At 43.3% G+C, this 26,949-nt stretch overlaps 1 protein-coding gene across 2 annotated transcripts in view; it reads left to right on the forward strand.

Moving 5' to 3' along the window:
* LOC108712551 (LARGE xylosyl- and glucuronyltransferase 1) overlaps positions 1 to 26,949 on the forward strand; it is a 190,200-nt gene that overhangs the window by 69,050 nt on the left and 94,201 nt on the right. For both annotated transcript variants that reach the window (XM_041587894.1, XM_041587895.1), the window contains exon 3: positions 24,473 to 24,762. In XM_041587894.1, coding sequence (XP_041443828.1) covers positions 24,473 to 24,762 — 290 coding nt within the window. The remainder of the gene's footprint in view (positions 1 to 24,472; positions 24,763 to 26,949) is intronic.

Here is a 26,949-nt window from a genome sequence, read left to right on the forward strand (position 1 = left end):
CATTGAAGTCTATGGGGTTCGCGAACCGCTCGCGTTTTTGCGCAAGTTCGCGAATATGTTCGCGAACTTTTTTTCCGACGTTCGCTACATCCCTATTTCTTTCATCGACATAGAAGAGAGCGCGGCCAAGAACCGCCATTGTTCTTTGCACCCATCCCTTTTAGAGCCGTCCCTTTGTGATACCGTACAATGGTTATTCCTTTCTCGCCATTGAATCACTTTTCTGTTCACCCAGAGAGTCTGCACTGTCAGGTTCTCAATAATAACAAAAAATAGCGTTTGAGCTGTTCCAGCGACATCATGTGATACACCCATTTGTGCCCAAGGTGCCGTGATTTTGGCTCCCTTTTCTGCACATGGTGTGCCCAGATCATTCTTTCTGTTTATATTTGTATTTATACGTATGTGTAGGTGCTGCCATATTGATTCCCTACAGTATGAGGGAATTGGAAAGATATTTCAGCCTAATCCTACCCCTGCCTGTTCTATATTAATCTCTGCTGATTGAGCTCAGGATTGCGGCTGTTCTTCTCAGACCTGACACGGCCGCTCATTAACATTTATATTGCTTTCTATCCTTCGTTTTTTTTATCACAGTGCAGGAAAGTTGCGCGGAGCTTTCAGAAAGCGAATGTTGTGATGAAAAAAATGTAGGACATCGCTCATAGGGAGAGAGAGGTTTATTAGTGAGACTATATGAGTGCAAGATAAGGTGGAGTTTAGGCAGCGAGAGGTTCTGTACCGACAATGAGTCAAGTGCCAGGAGAGAGGGATACCTAATAACGCTGGAGCCACAGGAAAGTGAATTAATTATTTCATATAAAGCCCCTGTACTAAGCACAATTTAGCAGGAACAGCCCACTATGTTTTCTCATAGTCTGTACAGAGAGATCCCATAAAACTATGACAGCATAGGTATTCCCCTGTACTAAGCACAATTCAGCAGGAACAGCCCCTAAGTTTGCTCATAGTCTGTACAGAGAGATCCCATAAAACTATGGCAGCATAGGTATTCCCTGTACTAAGCACAATTCAGCAGGAACAGCCCCTAAGTTTGCTCATAGTCTGTACAGAGAGATCCCATAAAACTATGGCAACATAGGTATTCCCCTGTACTAAGCACAATTCAGCAGGAACAGTGCCTAAGTTTGCTCATAGTCTGTACAGAGAGATCCCATAAAACTATGACAGCATAGGTATCCCCTGTACTAAGTACAATTCAGCAGGAACAGCCTCTAAGTTTGCTCATAGTCTGTACAGAGAGATCCCATAAAACTATGGCAGCATAGGTATTCCTCTGTACTAAGCACAATTCAGCAGGAACAGTCCCCTAAGTTTGCTCATAGTCTGTACAGAGAGATCCCATAAAACTATGGCAGCATAGGTATTCCCTGTACTAAGCACAATTCAGCAGGAACAGTCCCCTAAGTTTGCTCATAGTCTGTACAGAGAGATCCCATAAAACTATGGCAGCATAGGTATTCCCTGTACTAAAGAGGCTGCTCTGATGTTCTTCTGCTTAGGAAAGATGTGAGAAAGGTTTCTAATTGTTTTCCTAAGCAGAAGAACATCAGCCTCTTTCTTTCTCCTGACAACTTCCTTGACTACTTGGTGGTCAGACTGGTCAGAAACTGACCAGCAGGTGGCGCTGTTGGAACAAAATTCGTTCATATTAACAGCACATGTATCCCTTAATATCTTGGAATAAAAAGAAAATAAGTAATGAATGTAAATGACAAAAGTTCTTAAAATAGCACTCTCATCAATTTTACATTCACTTATTTGAAAGGTTTACTTATCCTTTAAAAAAAAAACGTTAAAACTTGATATTAGGGGTTAATTTTAAACATACAAGATAGGGTGCACTTTGCACTCTGCACCTCTAAAAATTCACTGCAGGAGTCTGTTATCCAAAACGGATGTGTCCCCCCCCCATGAATACAGAACTGCTGGATCACTCTATTCATAAGGTGTGAACAGGGGGGGTGACTTGTAGATTCTCTTAGTTCTCTTACACTTACACTTGGGGTATCTCTAAAGGACCCCTGTTGACCCCAGCCAGCACTTCTATTCTCCCTGGTACTGATATGACAACTAGAGCTGACACCATCCGCTCAAACTGCCAGTTCTGCTGCTTCAGTAAGTGGGTGATGTGCACTTTTAGGGTCCCTTTGGTGCTAGAGTTACCCTTTGTATCACTGGAGGAGGCCAAAGGCTTCTCTCTTTTTAATATGTGATTATCATAAGCCCTCGGGTATGTTGTGTAAGGAGCTCTGTGCCGGCCCTGACTGCCTCCGCTGCAATTGCAACTGTCACACCTGACTGCCTACTCCTTACACGACGAGATAAAAATAACTCTTCGAGACGGTTGGAATTGGGACGGCGGGGACCCAGCTTCTTGCTCGAGACAGTTACATCTCACTTGGTACTTTAGCTTCTTTTACCTCATTCCTCGGTGATACTTCCCCTAAAGCGAGAAGAGGAATGACAGTTTGAGGAATTCTGGCTGGTGTCATTACTCACGCCTGGTAGCGGAGAGAAAACATTACATTAATTATTATGCGAAGCGTTATTATTGTTCATAAATTGAGAAGATCCGCATGGGTTTCATGGAAAGAGAATTTAGTGCCGGGAAAGGGGAGGGAGGAAATGATAAACAATAAATATGGATGAATAAAGGCTGGAAAATGCAGGTTTATCAATAGTCAATATACAGACTCAGGCAGTGGCCCTGATGTTCATAAGAGACTTGTGGTTCTTCAGTCATTGCCACCAAGTGCCACCCAACTGCCTGGTGCTGACACCCACACACTGCAGTGTCTCCTTGGCTGTTTATATTCCCCCAAACTATGGGTTCTGACTGCTGAAACAATGTAGCAGAAGCCAGCCAATTAAGGGGCAAATTCACTAAGCCGCGAAGCGCCGAACGCTAGCGTTAATTCGCTAGCGTTTGGCATTTTCGCTACTGCGCAAATTCACTAACGAACGCTGGCATAGTTCCGCTAGTGTTACTTCGCAACCTTACGCCAGGCGAATTTTCGCTAGCGACGAAACTATGCAAATTCACTAACTTGCGCAGTGTACTGAACGCTACCTTTTACGCTAGACTTCCTTCGCCACCTCAGACCTGGCGAAGCGCAATAGAGTAGATAGGGATTGTTTAAAAAAAAGTCAATTTTTTTTCTAAGTCCCAAAAAAACGCTGGCGTGTTTTCTACATGATGGCTGAAAAAGATCGAAACATTTTTGGGGCTCCCCTTCCTCCCCCCTACATTTCCTGACTCATGGCAACTTACCTAGACAGTGGGCACATGTGTAGGGCAAAATAAAAATTTTATTGGCTGATTTGAAGGTTTCGCGCCGTATGCAAATTAGCCTTCGCTAGCGTAACTTCGCTTTATATAGCGAATCAACGCTAGCGCAACTCCGCAACCTTACGCTACCCCTGTGCGCAACTTCGGATTTTAGTGAATTTGCGGAGCCCTGGCGAAACTACGCCTGGCGAAGTGCGGCGAAGTTGCGCCTGGCGCAACTTCGCATCTTAGTAAATTTGCCCCTTAGAGAGGGCTCAAGAGCCAGAAGCCACACCAGACAGACACGGCTATCAACTGCAATGGCGTTTAGCCAGAACCAGTACGAGGAACAAATGGATATCGAGGAAGTTGCAAAATTTTCTATCACGTCCTAAAAAAGTTGGGATTTTTACAGTGACCCTTCAACCTGAACTTTACAGGGAAAGTCTTTCCCAAACCCTCTCCAAAAAAAACAAAATCACCAGATTCCGTCTCCGTGTTTGAGGGGCGATGGGTTGATTGTCATGACGACTGATAAGGATTTATTCTTTCATTTCCATTGTGACAAGACAAAATGTCTCCGTAACAAACCGGGAAATAACGACTGAGGGTAAAGTAATACGAGAAATGTGTTTCTAGATCATGAGCGACATTTCCTGCATTAAAGGGCAACTTAAGATGAATTAGAAAGTATTGAAAGCTGCTGGACAGCTTAGAGCATTTATCTTGCCCTACTGTCTCCATCTTCCCCTACTGTCTCCATCTTGTCTAATAGTCTCCATCTTGTCCTACTGTCTCCAATGTGCCTTACTGTCTCATTCTTGTCCTATAGTCATAGTCTTGTCCTACTGTCTCCATCTTGCCCTACAGTCACCATCTTGCCTTATTGTCTCCATCCTGACCTATTGTCTCCGTCTTGCCCTACAGTCACCATCTTGCCCTACTGTCTCCATCCTGCCCTATAGTCACCATCTAGTCCTATTGTCTCCATCTTGTTCTACTGTCTCCATCTTGCCCTACTGTCTCCATCCTTTCCTATTGTCTCCATCTTGCCCTACTGTCTCCATCTTGTCCTATTGTCTCCATCATGCCCTACTGTCTCCATCTTGCCCTACTGTCCCCATCCTGCCCTACAGTCACCATCTTGTCCTACTGTCTCCATCCTTTCCTATTGTCTCCATCTTGCCCTACTGTCTCCATCTTGTCCTATTGTCTCCATCATGCCCTACTGTCTCCATCTTGCCCTACTGTCCCCATCCTGCCCTACAGTCACCATCTTGTCCTATTGTCTTCATCTTGCCCTACTGTCTCCATCTTGCCCTACTGTCCCCATCATGCCCTACAGTCACCATCTTGTCCTATTGTCTCCATCCTCTCCTATTGTCTTCATCTTGCCCTACTGTTTCCATCTTGCCCTACTGTCTACAGCTTATCCTACTGTCTCCATCCTGTCCTACTGTCTCCAGCTTGTCCTACTGTCTCTATCCTGTCCTATTGTCTCCATCTTGCCCTACTGTCCTCATCCTGCCCTACAGTCACCATCTTGTCCTACTGTCTCCATCTTGTCTTACTGTTTCCACCTTGCCCTACTTTCTCCATCTTGTCCTACTGTCTTCATATTGTCCTACTGTTTCCATCTTGTCCTACTTTCTCCATCTTGTCCTACTGTTCCTTCTGCAATCTGGCCCTTTTGTCACTACCTTGCCCTGCTGTTACCAACTTGCCCTGTTATTCCTTTCCTTCCCATCCTCCGCCTACCTATAACAGCTGCTTTGTGGGGCACTAATACCTCTTCCTATAAAATCCCTCCTTTGCTCCTCCTGATGCTGTGAGTTTAAGTTTAGTTAAGTTCATTACAGTTTATTTTAGTTAAAAAAAAAGCCCTTGGCAATTTGTCACAGTGATGTGCGTGATCGCTTCATTGCCTGTCCTGGAGTTGGGCCAATATATGAATTTACAAGCAACACAAGAGCCATTGAGTTCCTAAAGCTGCCACTATATCATATATTTAGTGTTTATTTGGCACAGAAAGTCTAAATATGGACACAAACCAAGCGCAGGCGAGTAAATACAACCGCAAAGTGTTCCCATCAAATAGGAATTTAATCATTGCCAGTGTCAGGTATAGAAAGTTCTCCACTTTATTAGAGTGGAACTTGGGTGATTTAAAGAATACGTCTCCGGACAAATGTTACCCCTCCCGTCGTTTATCATACGAGTGTCTGTCAATGCTGAACTATAATATCCCTCTTAGCTGTACAGACCAACAATAGGCGTAGCTGATTCAGTGGCTGCCCTGGGATTGGGTTGCAGTATTAAAACCATTTTGGGGCTCCCTACTGATGCACATTATTAATAGATGGGTTTTCCAGTGACCTAACTAAAGATTGAGGGACCTAAGAGCAAAATTTGCGCTGCCGACCTTCTAGGGCTGCCACCTGTCTGGTTTTAACCCTCAAAGCCCAGGTTTTTTCAAGGGCTGTACATGCCAAAACTGCTGCCCGGTTTTCCAAATCAGGAAAACCGGGCAGGATTCCTTGAGATTGACGTGTCAGTCGGCACTGCCCCCAGCATCAGCGACCTGCCCAGATACTTCATTGGCCAGCCCGGCTACGTCATCACCCCGCCCCATTGTCATATCCCTGTCCCCCCCACCAGGAGTTACCGGAAATGTGGGAACCCTAGGACCTACCCCAGGACTTGCATGGGCACTCGCTTATTCATTCATACCACCTGACTTCCATGTACATGATGCCAATTATATAAATAAGGGATGGTTAGAGCCTAGAGGTCTAGGTTCAGGGCCCACCGGGACTGCCAACTCAGGGACCCACCAAGCAGTAGCCAATGCCACAACCATACCCCGCCTTGAGCATTATCCTTTACTTCTGTCCTTTGTGGGTATGATCAGCGGTGATCAAGGGGAGCACGGCAAAGGCACCCTGTTTTCGTTGGGGTACAGGTCTTGGTCAGTGCAGGTCATCAGAGCCGGGTTTTCCCCTGGTGTCCCTCCAGCCCAGTAAAACCCTGAGGATAAAAAGTGCAAAAAACTGGCACAATCTGCCCTATTTATGGAAAATAGCAGCAGGTCTCTGTAATGTAAAGCGTATGGCAGAGACCCATGAATACAGAGCTGACTTCATTTATTTTAGCTTGGCTCAAAGGTGCCACCCCTTCTGCTCTATACTTGTCGGCTCATTGGATGAATAATTCAGAAGTGCAAGTTAGGGAGCACCAGATGGGCACAGGCCGCAGCAGAACCCTGTACCCCCTCTGCATTCTGCACCCAGGCCCTCTTAACCAGTCCGGTTCTAGGTTCAGAGAGAAGCAAGTAACTTTGGGGCCCCCCTGCATGTCTCATGCCAAATTCTTTCACCTCCATCCTTCTCTATAGTTATAATAAACACTAAGCGGCATGCATTAATGCTCTTTATTGCTCTTACACTTGTATCCAGGGTGCAGGGCCCATTCTGGCTGTCTCTCCATTGGCCCACTACCCTGCAGTAGTAAGAGCCAAGAATATATCTGACTCATTGCTTTCTGTGCTGTCACAGCTGTCTCACCAGCCTCGTCTTACTGACGGGACCCAAGACAGAAGCCTCGGGTGCCTCGCACATAATCCTCCTCAATTTGCATGCATCAGACTCACTTGATTGGCACCTACCTGTGCGAGGACTGATACCTATACGCAGGCATGTCGGTAATCATGGAATAGTCGAGACAGCTAAGAACATGAATATACAGTAAGAAGTCATTAAAATCAAAGCATCTGTTTTTGGATTTAAATCGGCATCACCAGGTACCGGCATTTGAATAAATGTGTATTCATTTCATTAGACAAAAAATAAAGAAAAACCTGTTGGTTTCTAATTAATTGTATATGTAATTATAAGCAGCGCTGCCTTGTTAAAAGGGTTCACTTTCATGATATTCAAACGTTTTTATCACTTCCTGCTTGCGTGGTGGAGCTTACTTCAGGTTTATTATATGATTAGTAGCCATATACGTTGGCCACACCCCTTTTTTGAGTGACATTAGCAATTTCTACTGTTGTCACAAATTATTTCCCCTGGCGTCTCACTTGGTTCAAGGGTGGTGTGACAGCCATAGAATCCTCCCATTTACTGGAGAGATCTAAGATAATAGATTTTTATTGATCTGTAGCCATATCAGTCTGGCCACACCCATTTTTTGAGGGACATTAGCGTTTTCTGCAGTTGTCACAAAATTTTTCCCCTGGTGTCTCACTTGGTGCAGTGGGTCTGTGACAGTCTCAGGATTCTTCCGTTTACAGGAGACATCTGTGATAATAGATTTAATTGAGCAATTAAATGGAATAATAAGCAACAACAAAGCATTAATCAGTCAACAGAAAGCACACAGCATTTTAACAAATAGGCAAACGGTGGCAGAATGTTTTTAACCTGTGTTACTTAGTTCTTTCACCACCTGCAATGAGCAGTCCCAGTGATCTCTGTATAAACAAGCCCCTCCTTTCTGTTTCTTGGGCTTATAGCTAAGGGGAAGTTTATCGGATGTTCTGCATATGAAGTTGGTAGATGGCACAGCAGTACTTGGCAGTGAAGCCTACTGGAGTGAGCCAATCATGACATCAGTTGGGTCTTCATTGCTGTAGAACCTTGGAGAACCCTACAGAAATCCTAGATCTGGCTAGAATTATCCTTTGCTTAGAAACCACCATACCCAGATCCCCATGTACCCAGAATCTCATTCTGCACTCAGAATTCCATTATATCCGTAGCCCTCTTGTACTTAATATCATACGCGGAATACTATTGTATCTAGAATACCATTGAATATACTAAAGAATTTCAAGTATAATTTACTCTTTCTCCAGGTGAGCACATAGCAACCTACCTCCCCCATAAATCTCTTAGTCACTTAGAGCCATTATAGGTACTTACTGTCCTGCCCGCCTTCATAGGCAGTGAAAAACGACTTCCATTTATTCGGGCTCATTTAAGAAATAACTGTAATTATTTCCCGCTAGCGAATTCCCCGATTTACAATTGTACCCGAAACAAAAAGATATAAAATACAATTGTGTCTTGATTAAAAAATATCGCCTTGAATTTGATGTAGAACATTTAGTGGGTATTTCAAACAAAGGAGAACATGTTTACAGAGGAACTCAATCCACTCTGATTAGGTAAAAGCAGATATAGATGTTCATTCACCGGCAGGTAATTTAATAATCGCAGGAGGAAATTGTGGCTGCCTTTCCTAATGGGAATCCATCATATCCAGGCAGCATTACTTCTTTTTCTGTTTCAGGTTTCCAAAACATAATGTTCTGATGTATCTAATACTATTATTTGTGAAGGGTTTAAACACCTTCCTTCAGCTGCAAGGCAGAGAAGCAAACACTGGCAATTTCATCAAATACCCATACAACACAAGGCAGGATAAATACAGTGCCAATTCCATATAAAATGCCCCCAGAACAGATGGCAGTATAAATGCAATTTCAGTTTCATATATAATAACCTCAAAAGTTCAAATGGCAGGAAAAATACAGCATCAATTCCATATCCAATGCCTCCACAGCACAAAGAACTATACATTATATACATATATTTTATATGTATAATACCCCAAAACACACAGCAGGATAAATACAGTGCCAATTACATTATAATACCCCAGAACACACAGCAGATAAATACAGTGCCAATTCCATGTATAATACCCCAGAACACACAGCAGATAAATACAGTGTCAATTCCATGTATAATACCCCAGAACACACAGCAGGATAAATACAGTGCCAATTCCATGTATAATACCCCAGAACACACAGCAGGATAAATACAGTGCCAATTCCATGTATTATACCCCAGAACACACAGCAGATAAATACAGTGCCAATTCCATGTATAATACCCAGAACACACAGCAGATAAATACAGTGTCAATTCCATGTATTATACCCCAGAACACACAGCAGATAAATACAGTGCCAATTCCATGTATAATACCCCAGAACACACAGCAGATAAATACAGTGTCAATTCCATGTATAATACCCAGAACACACAGCAGATAAATACAGTGCCAATTCCATGTATAATACCCCAGAACACACAGCAGATAAATACAGTGCCAATTCCATATATAATACCCCAAAACACACAGCAGATAAATACAGTGACAATTACATTATAATACCCCAAAACACACGGCAGGATAAATACAGGGTCAATTCCATATATAATACCCCAGAACACACAGCAGATAAATACAGTGCCAATTCCATGTATAATACCCCAGAACACACAGCAGATAAATACAGTGCCAATTCCATGTATAATACCCCAGAACCCACAGCAGATAAATACAGTGCCAATTCCATGTATAATACCCCAGAACACACAGCAGGATAAATACAGTGCCAATTCCATGTATAATACCCCAGAACCCACAGCAGATAAATACAGTGCCAATTCCATGTATAATACCCCAGAACACACAGCAGGATAAATACAGGGTCAATTCCATGTATAATACCCCAGAACACACAGCAGATAAATACAGGACCAATTCCATGTATAATACCCCAGAACACACAGCAGGATAAATACAGGGTCAATTCCATGTATAATACCCCAGAACACACAGTAGATAAATACAGGACCAATTCCATGTATAATACCCCAGAACACACAGCAGGATAAATACAGTGCCAATTCCATGTATAATACCCCAGAACACACAGCAGATAAATACAGTGCCAATTCCATGTATAATACCCCAGAACACACAGCAGATAAATACAGTGTCAATTCCATGTATAATACCCCAGAACACACAGCAGATAAATACAGTGCCAATTCCATGTATAATACCCAGAACACACAACAGATAAATACAGGGCCAATTCCATGTATAATACCCCAGAACCCACAGCAGATAAATACAGTGCCAATTCCATGTATAATACCCCAGAACATACAGCAGATAAATACAGTGCCAATTCCATGTATAATACCCAGAACACACAGCAGATAAATACAGGGCCAATTCCATGTATAATACCCCAGAACACACAGCAGATAAATACAGGACCAATTCCATGTATAATACCCCAGAACACACAGCAGGATAAATACAGTGCCAATTCCATGTATAATACCCCAGAACACACAGCAGATAAATACAGTGCCAATTCCATGTATAATACCCCAGAACACACAGCAGGATAAATACAGTGCCAATTCCATGTATAATACCCCAGAACACACAGCAGATAAATACAGGGCCAATTCCATGTATAATACCCCAGAACACACAGCAGATAAATACAGTGCCAATTCCATGTATAATACCCCAGAACACACAGCAGATAAATACAGGGCCAATTCCATGTATAATACCCCAGAACACACAGCAGATAAATACAGGGCCAATTCCATGTATAATACCCCAGAACACACAGCAGATAAATACAGGGCCAATTCCATGTATAATACCCCAGAACACACAGCAGATAAATACAGGACCAATTCCATGTATAATACCCCCAAAACACACGGCAGGATAAATACAGTGCCAATTCCATATATAATACCCCAGAACCCAATGGCAGGATAAATACAGTGCCAATTCCATGTATAATACCCCAGAACCCAATGGCAGGATAAATACAGTGCCAATTCCATGTATAATACCCCAGAACACACAGCAGATAAATACAGGGCCAATTCCATGTATAATACCCAGAACACACAGCAGATAAATACAGGGCCAATTCCATGTATAATACCCCAGAACACACAGCAGGATAAATACAGGGCCAATTCCATGTATAATACCCCAGAACACACAGCAGGATAAATACAGTGCCAATTCCATGTATAATACCCCAGAACACACAGCAGATAAATACAGGGCCAATTCCATGTATAATACCCCAGAACACACAGCAGATAAATACAGTGCCAATTCCATGTATAATACCCAGAACACACAGCAGGATAAATACAGTGACAATTCCATGTATAATACCCAGAACACACAGCAGGATAAATACAGTGCCAATTCCATGTATAATACCCAGAACACACAGCAGGATAAATACAGGGCCAATTCCATGTATAATATCCCAGAACACACAGCAGATAAATACAGTGCCAATTCCATGTATAATACCCCAGAACACACAGCAGATAAATACAGGGCCAATTCCATGTATAATACCCCAGAACACACAGCAGGATAAATACAGTGTCAACTGTTGTAAGTGAATGCAATTGCCATTAGCCTTCATTAAAATCTGCCCATGACTATAGCCTTTATAGCAAGTGCAGATATTAAGAACTGCCCATGTAAATCCAGTCGTCTAATGCTTGTTTGGTCAAGTCCGACGGGACTCAGATTTCAAGTGAATCAGTGTCTGAATAACAATGTTTGTAATATCCTTTAGGCTCAGAATCTTGTTGCTGTGTTTTAGACTGACAGCCCTGAGTGGCGCCAAGATCATTGAATCACAAAAAAAAAAAAAAAAATCCCATCAAGTGCTCTTTTTCTGCTTTTTCTCAAGTAACCAAATCTAATTCATTGACTTTAATAAGCGAGGGCATCCAATGAGGACTTGCCCATGGCACTCGGAATTAATGGGATTGTCTAAGCCTGCAGCTTATTATTGCCGTTAAAGAGCAACAGCACTCACAGCTAAATTGTTTAGGGATGTTCAAAATGTTCTTTTCCATCTTGTTAGCTACATTTTTGCTTCTGATGAATTGTTCTTCCTTTTAATAAAAGAAGGAGAGGAATGGAAGCGCTGCTGGCCAGGTTATAGGGTGCAGGGGCCATTGGGATCTGCATCTCACCAGCATTGTCCTTAAAACAATAGAAATGCTCATTTCTTGAATGCAAATCGCATGAATTAAACTAAAAAGTAACTTAATTATGGAGTTAGATATCTCTTGAAGCGCCGCTGCGACTAATCAGCCGTAGAAATGCACAGAAATCACTTCATTTGGAAATCAAAAGCAATGAACCACCCCTTCATAAATAATTCAGTTCAGATATTAATCCTTGGAGCGAGCAAGGGTAGGAGCTAAAAAACAAAGGGGCCCCTAATCTGAAATAAAAATTCACACATTTAGAAGGTGATTGTCCACCTCCAAAGCCCTTCAAGCTAAACATTCTTCTGTTGCTGAACAACAGGGTCCACCCACCATGAATCATCCTTTAGTCATATGTCTTTTGTTCTTCAATTGTTGCCAACTTCTCATTCTCCTATTCTCATTCTCTTATTCTCATTCTCTTATTCTTTCCATCATGTCTAACCCTCTTCTTCTCTTTAAATTCTATGATAACTTCAATCGGCCCACCCTTCATCTTTAAATTTCTTCCATCCCTTCGCAGATGTGTCTTCTCATTACCAGTCATCCTTTCTTGATTTTCACATCCCTTTCTTGATTTTCACATTCGTTTCTCTTCATCCAATCTTCCTTTATCCATTTGCTGTCACTCAATCATTCATTGCAGATCAGTTAAGAATTTTATTGCTCTCTCACAAAACTATTTCCCTTCTTCTTCTTGGCATTCCTAAATTGCTTTCTCTCGAGTTTCTATCTTTCTCCTCTGTATGTTCCTTCTCTTTCTTTTACCCATCACTACCCCAATGGCCCTAGAACTCTTTTACTTTACTGTAAATCCTATTTTGCTTCCCATTCTTGGTTTTTCTCTTTTCTTTGCCAACTTATCTTCCTGTCCTCTTTCAATTTGATTGACCAAACCATCAATCACTTTTTTATTTTTTAATTTTTTCTTACTTTCTTGTGCCTTTATAACTTCCTCTGTCACGGTTTTACCCTCCCCTCATGTTCTGTTCTGTCTCTGATATCATATCAACCCGCCCATTTATCATTTCACACTAGTGCCGGTTTCATCTGTCAATCGCAACTCAAACTTGACTCAATCTCATCTTCCCATCAATGGCCACATGACTGTATAACATATCCCATGTGCACATTCCAAACCTCATCTCTACGTTCTCTAATTCCCCATTTCATGCTACACTTATTTAGCTCTTTATATTGTCATTTCTCAACCCTCTTCACCATCAAACCCTTGTAGCATTTAGTGTGGAAGACTAACCACTGAAATTCTTGCTTTCTTTTTAAATTAAAGCAGGGGTCCCCATCCTTTTTTCTTACCCCTGAGCCACATTCAAATATAGAAAGAGTTGGAGAGCAACACAAGCATGAAAAAGGTTCCTGTGTTGCCAAGTAAAGGCCATGATTGTGTATCTAAAGGCAACTGTGTGGACTGGTCATATACAGGAGACTCTATTTGGCAGTACATCTGGTTTTATACAACCAAAACTTGCCTCCAAGCCTGGAATTCAAACATAAGCACCTGCTTTGAGGCCACTTGGAGCAACATTCATTCAGTTGGTGTTCAATATGTTGCCATGAGTCACTGGTTGGGGATCACTGATCTAGAGGTTTTAGACTGAAAAAATTAATTTGCCGATTGGTTGTTGTAGCTTACTGTGCTGGGGCAAGTTTGTACCATTTTAGCAAATAATCCTACGCACGTGTCTTTATACAGACAGCAAGATATCTAGCCATTGATAGGGTTATTTTATTAGACTCTTAATGGGAGGTATAGAGCATGGCATCAGTGTGTGCAATGCAGCCTTGTCTTTACCACCTACCTAAGTACTGGGTTCTCTTACACCCCACAGGCACTCCCTAACTTGCATTTCTTAATGACACCCTAAGTGGCACCCTAAGCTTCTGGTTTGGGTCCCATCAGTGAGAAGAGGCTACACCAGTGGTATATGAGACAGTTATGCCAACACAGCAAGCAGTAAAGGAATTTTGGGATAATAGGGAGCCGAGCAGTCATTTATTTTGACTGTGGACACCAGTGCAAAAGCACTAAGGGGTGCAAATTGTATATTTTTTGTCAGATTGTAAGGGATCCAAATTTGTATATTTTCTATTGCTGTCAGATGACTAGGGCAGCTTTACCCTAGGGGAGGTTGAATAAATCGACTATTTGTACTTTTTGGATAATTGCTATGATTCAGGAGTGTGTTCTGAACAAAACAAATTATACGGGTGACTCACTTCCCATTCTGGTCGCCCACTGTTCCCCAGAAGTTTGTCCTTACCAAACGCCACCTCCACAAACCTGTAAATATTCTGTGACTATAGTCGTGCAGAGAAGTGGAATGTCAGGCCCCCTTGTACCCCTCTCAGCAATCCCCTCGGCAGTTTCTGATTTCCATTCTTCGCCGTGTCCCTTCCCTGGCGAGTACAAAGCTTGACGCTCAGTGGTCACCTCCAAAAATAACTTTGCTTTTTTACTCTTTGCCCCTGTTATCTGTTATTATTTCTTTTCCATCCTCCAAGTGGAATAAGCAGAGTGAAATAAGGATACGAGCGATGGCGGCTCAGCTGTGCAGAAAGGCTCGGGTATCAGCCTGGAAATGATTCGCTCAGTTAACACATCTCTTAATTAACTGGCGTTACATGTGCTATAAAAATAAATGCAGTATTATAGAATTATGAAAAGATATATTAAACTTGTCATGTCTTTGATCGTTAAATGTTTTTTTTTAATAGGCTGAGTGCTTTCTTGCAGATTCTGCACTCAGCATTTTGATTGGCTGTTGAAATGCTTATATTATTAAGCTATTCTCTTTGATTTGGTAGGACCCGTTTAGGACTTTCACTATTAATAATGTCAATTTTCTGACTTAAAGTATGATCGAATTATGGTCACCCTGGTCATACCTAGATAAGCTCAAACACATGACCTTGATCCACCCCAAAATCCTTAATCTCCCCCACTTTGGGGTCTGCGATTCAGAACTGCTCTGCATAAGGTCAATTGTGTGTATGCTGCCTGTTAATGGTGGAATGTACAGAGGAAGGTCGAGGTTGGGGAAAGTCGCATACAGGCGGAAATCCAATCACAGACCAGGGGTCAGCAGAGGAGACAAGGGCAGGAGCCAACTTATAGGAAGAAAATCCTGCCCATTAGCCCTTCTGCCTTAGGGCTAATGGGTGGGAAAGTCATTGATATTATCTGCAGGCCCAGCTGCCAGATGGCTTAGGTGCCTGGTTCTAAAACAGGATGTTCCTGACACCTACTGCCAATATATTGTCCTTTTGGAGCCAACTTGTCCTACAATCTCCATCTTGTCCTACTTTGCATATCTTGTTCTACTGTTACCAGGCCTGGTCCATGCAGGCTGGGTGCCCTAGGCAACCCATCCAGAAACCTCGGTCCACTCCCCCCCCCCCAGCATGAGCGAATGAACATTTGATGAGCAGGGTTGGGGGCGGAAAGATACGGGAGCAGGAGCATCTGGAGCAGTGAGTGGCTGGTACTGAAAGGACATGAGGGCCCTTGTGTTTCCATCTTGTCCTACTGTCTCCAGCTTTGCCTACTGTCTCCAGCTTGCCCTACTGTCTCCATCTTGCCCTACTGTCTCCATCTTGCCCTACTGTCTCCAGCTTTCCCTACTGTCTCCAGCTTGCCCTACTGTCTCCAGCTTGCCCTACTCTCTCCATCTTGCCCTTCTGTCTCCAGCTTGCCCTACTGTCTCCAGCTTTCCCTACTGTCTCCAGCTTGCGCTACTGTCTCCAGCTTTCCCTACTGTCTCCAGCTTGCCTACTGTCTCCAGCTTTCCCTACTGTCTCCATCTTGCCCTACTGTCTCCAGCTTTCCCTACTGTCTCCAGCTTGCCATACTGTCTCCAGGCCAGCTTGCCCTACTGTCTACAGCTTGCCCTACTCTCTCCATCTTGCCCTACTGTCTCCAGCTTGCCCTACTGTCTCTAGGCCAGCTTGCCCTACTGTCTCCAGCTTGCCCTACTCTCTCCATCTTGCCCTACTGTCTCCAGCTTTCCCTACTGTCTCCAGCTTGCCCTACTGTCTCCAGCTGCCCTACTGTCTCCATCTTGCCCTACTGTTTCCAGTTTGCCCAACTGTCTTAATCTTGCCCTACTGTCTCCATCTTGCCCTACTGTCTCCATCTTGTCCTACTGTCTCCATCTTGTCCTACATTCTTCATCTTGCCCTACCTACTGTCTCCATCCTGTCCTATTGTCTCCACCTTGCTGTACTGTCACTATCTTACCATACTGTATCTGTCTTGCCCTACTGTCTCCCTGTGATACCTGTTATCACCCTACTCTGACCTCCTCAAAGAGCTTTGCTGTGGGACCCCACTAGCTATGGGGACATAAAACATGTATACATAATAGAAGTGAATTGGCAGTGGAACTGCAGGGGATCTGCCTATAAATGTAGGACTGACCCAAAACCTGAAAGTTGATTAACTGTGGTTTCTAGCCCGTTAGTTTTTTTTTAATCAAAGCTAAACGAAGGCAAAGAGGGTTGTATTTAATAAATAAAAATATACGTTTCTTTATCTTAACCTTTAAATTAAACCCAGTACCCCATGCAAAATATTTATATGGGATCAGTTAATGTTTGTTGTGGTCATTAAGTAAGGGCTAAGCTGGTTGACATTATTAAATGTGCTGATAAGAATTAACACGTCCATCACTGCCTGGAACGGCCGCATGTTAGTTAGAATGTTGGAATTCTCGGAAATAGATATTCCTGTACCTACTTTGGGTTTTCTGGTTGCCGGCTAATAGGAGTGTTGGCACTGTGGCAATGTGAACTCATTCCCAGACGGATTTTTTTTTCACAATTGTCGGATTTAAAAAGTGGCCTATTGGGGGTTATGGGTTCTCGTCGTAAGTAAGGCTGAAAAACTACTATTTGTCAAATTATTTGCCAAGTTGAAGCTGCTCTCTCCATTGATCAAGGCAGCGGCAGGCCAATTCACAGGGGAACAAAAAAAAAATCCATCTGGCGGATTAAATATCTTGACATCCGTGCCCCTCTCACACAATAAAAATTGATCCAGCCAGGAAGTCCATTTTACAGGAGCCCTTTTGTGGCCCCTTACTCAGATGGGTTGATAACATATCGATTGGTTTCAGTAATTCAGAAGAAGGTTGGTATTTTCATAAAATACGGTTAATATTAGAGAGACTACAAATCACAGGCCCCAGATATGAGCGGAATTATTGAGTATTGAAAAGCAGCAAACTTTGATCTCACTCATCTTGGTCCACCAGCCATGGCTTTGCCCCCTTTCTACCCAGACACTGCCTTCCCCCGTTCTCATTCGTTTTCAATGGGGCAGGGAGGTATAAATGACTGATATCGGGTGATGTAACTTGTTCCTCCGGATGACCAGGTGAGGTGGGTATGAAATCAGTGTGATGCCTACTGATGTTTGCTTGCCATGCCATGTGTTTTCGGGCTTAAATTGGCCTTATTATCAGATCCAGTCATTTGCCCAGTTGGATGAGACTGATTTAGCTTTAGGGCATGATTGGCCAAATCTGGCACATCCAATTGGGCAAACTATTGGATCATAATGGGTTTGGTGCATTGTGTAGTAGTAGGCTCGTAAGTTTGGGACCTGATGGACCCTGGATCCCCCCAGTCTGACCCCGGGGAGGCCTAATAAATAATGAATGAATAAATGATTTGGTCTGAATTGGCAGCATTTTTGGTCAATGTATGACAAGCTTTACAATCATTGATCAGATTGAAACCCCATGAATGTGGTGGTGCTGTCCTGCTGGTACCTTTACACCACCCCCATAGGGTTATAGGGTCCAACTTGATCAGACTGAGTATATTGCTCCCTGAAAGCACTGTAAGAAGAAGGAGGATGACTCTCAGAGTAGGGGGCACCCTGGTGAGATTCATCATAGTTTTCAATTAACTGATGCACTTTGGTCCTGAAGGGAAGACCCTTTTCATTTAATTAAATCATTATTTAAGGTGCAACGAAAAGATCTGGAGATTAAAAGGGAATAAAACTCATTTCTGCACGGATATTTAACTGTTTTTGCGCCTGATCCCTTGCTTTGGATTGGGCACAGGTACCTAGAATTCAATTCCATACTTAAGACACCCCCTCCATATGAGCTATTAGTTCAGACTACTGATATTAGAAGACTATGCATTTCCTTGTTGGGTTCTTTGGAGCTGAAACCATTTCATAGCCCATCTGTAAAAACTCTGTGTTTATTCATCTCAAACGAGCAACTCTGGCCCGTGCGTTTAATTAAAGGACCAATTAAGCATCAAACAGCCAAATTAAAAAGAGTGTTTTGGGTTTTTTTTCAGATGCACAGCCTTAATTAACAATCCACTAGTGGCCTTAATTAATGGACCTAGGGCAACATTCTAACGAGATTGAGAATCAGAGACGGATAATGCACAAGGCTCCCTAGGCGACTCCGTATCTTCTTGACCCCCCCCCCCCAGCAAGCATGATAATATGCCAATGTCTAGTGGTAGCAATGACCTATTGCCATTCAACTGGTCTTGAATTACACAGCACTTCTGCATTTGGCTGTCGGGGGTTCCTAGAGTTTGTACGGCAAAAACAACCAAATGGCCAGAAGTTGGGCCACTGACATCAAGCGTTACTGTTGCCTACCTTTCATATTGTCAAAATCTTGCACCACTCTGACCTTCTTGCCCACTAGTGCCTTCTTCTCATACTGTTGTATTATTGTAGGATTATCACGTCGATCAATAGTTACTATGTTTTCCCATTGACTCCACCTTGCCCTGCTGTCACCATCATCTTCTACTACATCCATCTTGTCCTACAGTCTCCATTGTGCCCATCTGCTGTCACCATCTTGTCCTACTGTCTCCATCTTGCCCTAGATATTCACCTTGCCCTATTATCTCCATCTTGCCCTACTGTCACAATCTTGTCCTACTGATTCCATCTTGTCCTAAAGTTATTGTTTGTCCCACTGTAAACATCGTGTTTTACATATTCAATTTGTCCTAATCTCTTCATCTTGCCCTACTGTCACCATCTTGCCCTACTGATTCCATCTTGTCCTAATGTCATTGTTTGTCCCACTGTAAACATCCTGTTTTACATATTCAACTTGTCCTACTGTCTTCATCTTGACCTACTGTCACAATCTTACCCCACTGTCTTCATCTTGTTCTAAAGTCATTGTGTGTCCTACTGTTTACATCTTGTCCTACTTTCATCATTTGTCCTACAGTTATCATTTGTATTAATATCTCATTCTTGCACTACTGTCTCCATCTTGGTCTGCTGTCATTTGTCCTGCTGTCTCCATCTTGCCCTACTGTCATTATTTATCCTACTGTCTCCATCTTGGTTTACTGTCATCATTTGTCCTACTGTGTCCATCTTGGTCTACTGTGTCCATCTTGGTCTACTGTTTCCGTCTTGGTCTGCTTTCATTATTTGTCCTGCTGCCTCCATCTTGGTCTACTGTCATCATTTGCCCTACTGTCTCCATCTTGGTCTACTGTTTCCGTCTTGGTCTGCTGTCATTATTTGTCCTGCTGCCTCCATCTTGGTCTACTGTCATCATTTGCCCTACTGTCTCCATCTTGACCTACTGTCTCCATCTTGTCCTACTATCACCATTTATCTGATGTTACCTGACTGCTGCCCTGCCAACCCCACTCTATGTGTGGCAAACCCTCTAAAGACAACTTTGTGTACATTTCTGGAAGAGATACTACATGGAATTGGAATGATGGACTTCCAAACAACGAACATCCCTAGGGACACTGTTATTTTAATCCATCACAGTTCAGAGTCAGTTCTCCCCTGCGAGCAGTGTAGGAAAATAAAGCAGCAGATTAATTTACCAGCAATAAGGAATACATTGCCCTATTCTGTGTATACTTTTTATGGAGTGTGTTGTTTGTATAGAGCAATGCGAGAATAAGTAGATGTCAGTGATGTATCTCCAGCCCAAGGCATTAATCAGGCTGGAACAGCTAGGTGCCACTGTATGCTAACAGATACTTGCATTTTATGATCTTGCCGCAATATATCTTGTTTTACTGTAATCTGCTTCATGTTTTCTGAACTTTACAGCATGCATGCAATAAATTGAAAAGATGCTGATATTGAACATATGTAATGGAACGGGGACGGGCCGCGGCGGCTGTAGGCAGAGCTGAATCCCAGAGAATGAGGGTTTTGGTCACATCAGTGTATAACGCTGGGGATTAAAGGGGAACTCCACCAAAAAAACTGTTTGTTTGGCATAATGAAAGAAAGTGTCATTCTAAGCAACTTCCCAATATACATTAATTTCTCATTTTCACTGTTTTTGTATAGTTCCAGGGGTACCCAGGGTACAAATAAGCACTCACCCCAAATCTCCCCCTAACTGACCTTCAGACTGGGCCCCCTTAGCTCATAACAAGGTTACAGATATATAGAAACATTGGGGTGTCACCCTGCTATAGTTCCAGGGGTACCCAGGGTACAAATAAACACTCACCCCAAATCTCCCCCTAACTGACCTTCAGACTGGGCCCCCTTAGCTCATAACAAGGTTACAGATATATAGAAACATTGGGGTAACAGTCACCCTGCTATAGTTCCAGGGGTACCCAGGGCACAAATAAGCACTCACCCCAAATCTCCCCCTAACTGACCTTCAGACTGAGCCCCCTTAGCTCATAACAAGGTTACAGATATATAGAAACATTGGGGTGTCACCCTGCTATAGTTCCAGGGGTACCCAGGGTACAAATAAGCACTTACCCCAAATCTCCCCCTAACTGGCCTTCAGACTGAACCCCCTTAGCTCATAACAAGGTTACAGATATATAGAAACATTGGGGTAACAGTCACTCTGCTATAGTTCCAGGGGTACCCAGGGTACCAATAAACACTTACCCCAAATCTCCCCCTAACTGGCCTTCAGACTGAGCCCCCTTAGCTCATAACAAGGTTACAGATATATAGAAACATTGGGGTAACAGTCACCCTGCTATAGTTCCAGGGGTACCCAGGGTACAAATAAGCACTCACCCCAAATCTCCCCCTAACTGACCTTCAGACTGGGCCCCCTTAGCTCATAACAAGGTTACAGATATATAGAAACATTGGGGTAACAGTCACCCTACTATAGTTCCAGGGGTACCCAGGGTACAAATAAACACTCACCCCAAATCTCCCCCTAACTGACCTTCAGACTGGGCCCCCTTAGCTCATAACAAGGTTACAGATATATAGAAACATTAGGGTGTCACCTGCTATAGTTCAAGGGGTACCCAGGGTACAAATAAGCTCTCACCCCAAATCTCCCCCTAACTGGCCTTCAGACTGGGCCCCCTTAGCTCATAACAAGGTTACAGATATATAGAAACATTGGGGTGTCACCCTGCTATAGTTCCAGGGGTACCCAGGGTACAAATAAACACTCACCCCAAATCTCCCCCTAACTGACCTTCAGACTGGGCCCCCTTAGCTCATAACAAGGTTACAGATATATAGAAACATTGGGGTGTCACCCTGCTATAGTTCCAGGGGTACCCAGGGTACAAATAAGCACTCACCCCAAATCTCCCCCTAACTGACCTTCAGACTGGGCCCCCTTAGCTCATAACAAGGTTACAGATATATAGAAACATTGGGGTGTCACCCTGCTATAGTTCCAGGGGTACCCAGGGTACAAATAAACACTCACCCAAATCTCCCCCTAACTGACCTTCAGACTGGGCCCCCTTAGCTCATAACAAGGTTACAGATATATAGAAACATTGGGGTAACAGTCACCCTGCTATAGTTCCAGGGGTACCCAGGGCACAAATAAACACTCACCCCAAATCTCCCCCTAACTGACCTTCAGACTGGGCCCCCTTAGCTCATAACAAGGTTACAGATATATAGAAACATTGGGGTAACAGTCACCCTGCTATAGTTCCAGGGGTACCCAGGGTACAAATAAACACTCACCCCAAATCTCCCCCTAACTGACCTTCAGACTGGGCCCCCTTAGCTCATAACAAGGTTACAGATATATAGAAACATTGGGGTAACAGTAGCAGAGTACAGTCGGTGGTTAAAGTTACAGTTTAGCCATTTCCAGTTGCTTTGTGAGTTTAAATCACTTTGTTTTGTTAAAAAGAAAAAAAAAAAAGCACAAACCAAGAGGGATTTGTAATGGCAGACTGCACAATTTAAATGGAACGTGTGTCAGTGAATGGGCGGTGTGCGAGTAATACACAAATCACCCCGATTAGCACGCACTGTTTTTACATCCGACGACGCAGCATTCTAATTACTATGGTTGAGAAAGGGTCCCCAAATCGAGATAAGCCAATTCTATTTCATATAATTTGCATGCATTAAAATACGGAGTTAATGGCGTTTCACAGATTCCAGCGTACAAAAAAATATAAATAAATCATCAAAGCGAATTTAAAGCCCGTCTGCAGTTTGGAACGCGTTTCTGTTATTTCTGCCTCCACTAAAGGCAAAATATTTCCTATTTATAAAGTTAACTCTTTCTTAAACAAGCAGCGTCGGACCGGGCCTTTTAGAGCCCAGTGGACATCAAGACATCTGAAACCCATGCTAAATGTTATAGGGTTTTTATATAGGCCTGTGTTGGAAATAAGAAAGGGTTTATGGGAATTCCTAATGATTTGGATCCAACAGTCCAACAGATTTTTTGGAAATGATAGGATAACCCATATTAGGCCTAGGTCTTTTACCCAAGATAAAGAGTAAGAGGTTTGGGGCTATGTCAATCATAGTACAGATCTTTTTGCAAATAAGAGGCGTTTTAGGAAACCATGTTGGGCTAGAAGAATGCAAGTCCTTCCATGAAGCTGCGGGTACAGCTGTAAATTTCCCTATGCAGACTGACCAAGCAGTATGCAGAGCAGCATCTCATGGCCGAGCACAGAGTTGAGGTGGACCAAGCGAGCAGCATGGAGAACAGCATCTCAATTGCTGGCCTAAGAGTTGAGGTGGACCAAGTGAGCAGAATGCAGAGCAGCATCTCAATTGCTGGCCTAAGAGTTGAGGTGGACCAAGTGAGCAGAATGCAGAGCAGCAGCTCAATTGAGGGCCACCTAGTTGGGGTTTGGGTAAGGGAGCAGTATGCAGAGCAGCATCTCTTGGCTAGCCTTTGAGTTGAGGTGGACTGAGCGAGCAGCATGCAGAGCAGCATCTCATGGCTGACCACAGAGTTGGGAGTTGGCCAAGGGAGAAGTATGTAGAGCAGCAAATCATGGCTGGTGAAAGAAAGGAGCAGCATGCAGAGCAGTATGTCATGGCTGGCCACAGAGTAGCGGGTGGGCCAAGGGAGCAGAATGTAGAGCAGCATCTCAATTGCTGGCCTAAGAGTTGAGGTGGACCGAGTGAGCAGAATGCAGAGCAGTATCTCATGGGTGGCCACATAGTTGGGGTTTGGCTAAGGGAGCATTCTGTAGAGCAGCATATCATGGCTGGCCTTAAAGTTGAAGTAGACTTAGCGAGCAGTATACAGAGCAGCTTTTCAAATATTGACAGCACCAGTCATGGATTTCTTTGATTAAAATGCCTTTATTGAGACATGGGCTCAGACCCCGATACACTTGGCCAAGTGTATCGGAGTCTGAGCCCATGTCTCAATAAAGGCATTTTAAGCAAAGAAATCCATGACTGGTGCTGTCAATATTTGAAAATTGTGAGTGAACGGATGGTGGAAACCATTGCACGTGCACCAGGCCCTAAGAATTGGGAGGCTACAGGTGCTGACTAAGAAACCTATTTGGGTATACAGAGCAGCATCTCAATTACTGGCTTCAGACTTGAGGTGGACCAAGCGAGCATTCTGCAGAGCAGCATCTCATGGCTGGCCTCAGAGTTGAGGTTAACCAAGGAAGCAGTAAGCAGAGCAACATCTCATGGACTGAGCAGCACTATGCAGAGCAGCGTCTCATGGCTTTGGAGCTGGGGTGGATCAAGCGAGCAGTATGCAGAGCAAAGTATCATTGTTGGCCTCAGAGTTGGAGAAAAACTAGCAATTAACTGAAAACCACCATACTTCTTTATTGTGTTGAGGGTAGATTTGCACCAATTCTCTGCAGAAAAGGGGGTGGAATTATATTACATCTGTGGTGGGATTAAGGGTACAAATGATGTGCCAAATCATAACTGGGAATATCATGTTAATCCAGATTTATGTATGGGTAGATGAAAGGGGATTTTGCAATAATGGTACTAAGGTTCCCTAATATGTGGCTGTTATTGAATTACTGAATGTTATATTTCATTATCAATGTTCCCTGTTCTCGTTTGTAGATGGCAAGACGGTGTCTCTGTCTCCGTTGGATGCTCAGCCTCACAGCCCGCGGTACATGGCCTCCAGCCAGCGGGAGAGCTTGGAAGTGCGGGTGCGAGAAGTGGAGGAAGAAAACCGGCAGCTCCGCAAGCAGCTCGGCCTGGCGCAGCGTCGGGTTCCCTCGCATGGAAACCGCTCCAAAACCTACTCTATGGAGGAAGGAACCGGGGACAGTGAAAGTCTACGGGCCGGGATTGTGGCCGGTAACAGCTCTGAGTGTGGGCAGCTGCCGGCCGTGGAGAAGTGTGAGGTTGGTAATTGTTTCTTCTAAATGTTTCTGATTCTCCGGCTGATGCTAAACTACAATTCCCAGCATTGCTACCCCTGTTCTGCTGATGGAAGATTGCCCAAATGGCATTTCAAGATGACCTACCTCTGCTCTACCATCTATATGTCATGTGGCCAAAGATGTCTTCTGCTGTTCTCCTCTTGCTTTTATTACAGTTAGTGCTCCATTACTGTGTGGTCTAGGGCTTAGCCCCACTTGTTCACCATTGTAGCCTCCACCCTGAATTATGATCCTTGCAGCCAATAAGGAGCACCCAATTTTGACTTGCTCTTTCGGAATATTCCAATATGTTAGAACTGTGATTTCTTTGGGTTTGCCTTCCAGCTAATGTATCTGCTCCGCGTCATCTTTTCATTTTGTCACAATAAATCTGTAATGATCTGCCAGGGAAGGAACTTTGGATGCTCTGAAATTTCGCTAACAGGGATTTGCTCTTAATCTTCTTATCACTATTCAGAATAACATATCCCCTGGAATTTTATATACTATATCCCAGAAAATGAAAGGCGACAAAGCTTGAATTTATCTCAAAATGTAGGTATTCTTAGAAATAAAATAGTCCCTAATTCTAAATATATGGGTAATAGAAACGTTTGCTTTTATATGGTCACAGAACTTATCAGTACAGTATTCTATATACTCTGTATAACTCAGCCTGAAGCCTTGTGCCTTTATATGGTCACAGAACAACCCCTCAGTGACTTCTAATATCCTTATCATTTACAGTAGGGGGTACATTATCCCTTATAATACATGAGTGATACTCAGAGATCCCTGTATAACTCAGCCTGCAGCCTTGTGTCTTTATATGGTCACAGAACAACCCCTCAGTGACTTCTAATATCCTTATCATTTACAGTAGGGGGTACATTATCTCTTATAATACATGAGTGATACTCGGAGTTCCCTGTATAACTCAGCCTGCAGCCTTGTGCCTTTATATGGTCACAGAACAACCCCTCAGTGACTTCTAATATCCTTATCATTTACAGTAGGGGGTACATTATCCCTTATAATACATGAGTGATACTCAGAGTTCCCTGTATAACTCAGCCTGCAGCCTTGTGCCTTTATATGGTCACAGAACAACCCCTCAGTGACTTCTAATATCCTTATCATTTACAGTAGGGGGTACATTATCCCTTATAATACATGAGTGATACTCAGAGTTCCCTGTATAACTCAGCCTGCAGCCTTGTGTCTTTATATGGTCACAGAACAACCCCTCAGTGACTTCTAATATCCTTATCATTTACAGTAGGGGGTACATTATCCCTTATAATACATGAGTGATACTCAGAGTTCCCTGTATAACTCAGCCTGCAGCCTTGTGTCTTTATATGGTCACAGAACAACCCCTCAGTGACTTCTAATATCCTTATCATTTACAGTAGGGGGTACAATATCCCTGAGCCAGAGTTTCCTTGTGCTGACAATGCAGGGATACTTCTGAAACAATGTGAGTTCCCAGCTACTTGTAGTTGTACTACTGGCATACAAGGGGTTAGGAGCGTGGGTTCCCGGCTCTTGCTGTGTTTAAACATGAGGGAGTCTCAGGAGAGGCCGGGGCTCAGCTGAAATGGGCTGTGTAAGTGAGACTGACAGTGACTCAGCCGTATCTCACTGGGACTAAGGAAGAGAAAAAGCGGCTTTGGAATATTTAGATGCTTTTCAATTTTGCATTTTGCCCAGGATTTCTAGCCCACCCAGAAATTATATGAAAAAAAAATAAACCAAGGGGAAGTTATTTGTCATAAAAATAAAATAAATAAATTCACCTTTTTATAACCCCCCACCAAGGGTTTCTGCTGTTGTCCCGGGTGACATGTTAAAGAAGGTAAAATAAGTGGAATAATTTGCATTGGCTTGTGCGCCCCAAGTCACCGGCCCATGAGTTTTTTTGGAAACTGAGTGTAGTACCAGAATAACTGTTCACCAACCCCACCTTCTAACTGCAGCACCTTACACTTTATACACTTTACAGGTATAGTAGGAGAGATGGTGCCTATAGTAACAGTGGATAATAGTCTCTGGGAAGGGAGTGTGACTGTGGGATAGCAGGTATAGTAGGGAGAGATGTGTCTATAGTAACAGTGGATAATAGTCTCTGGGAAGGGAGTGTAACTGTGGGATAGCAGGTATAGTAGG

The sequence above is a fragment of the Xenopus laevis genome, chromosome 3S (genome assembly GCF_017654675.1).
Source record: "Xenopus laevis strain J_2021 chromosome 3S, Xenopus_laevis_v10.1, whole genome shotgun sequence".
In the NCBI taxonomy this organism is placed as follows: Eukaryota; Metazoa; Chordata; class Amphibia; order Anura; family Pipidae; genus Xenopus; species Xenopus laevis.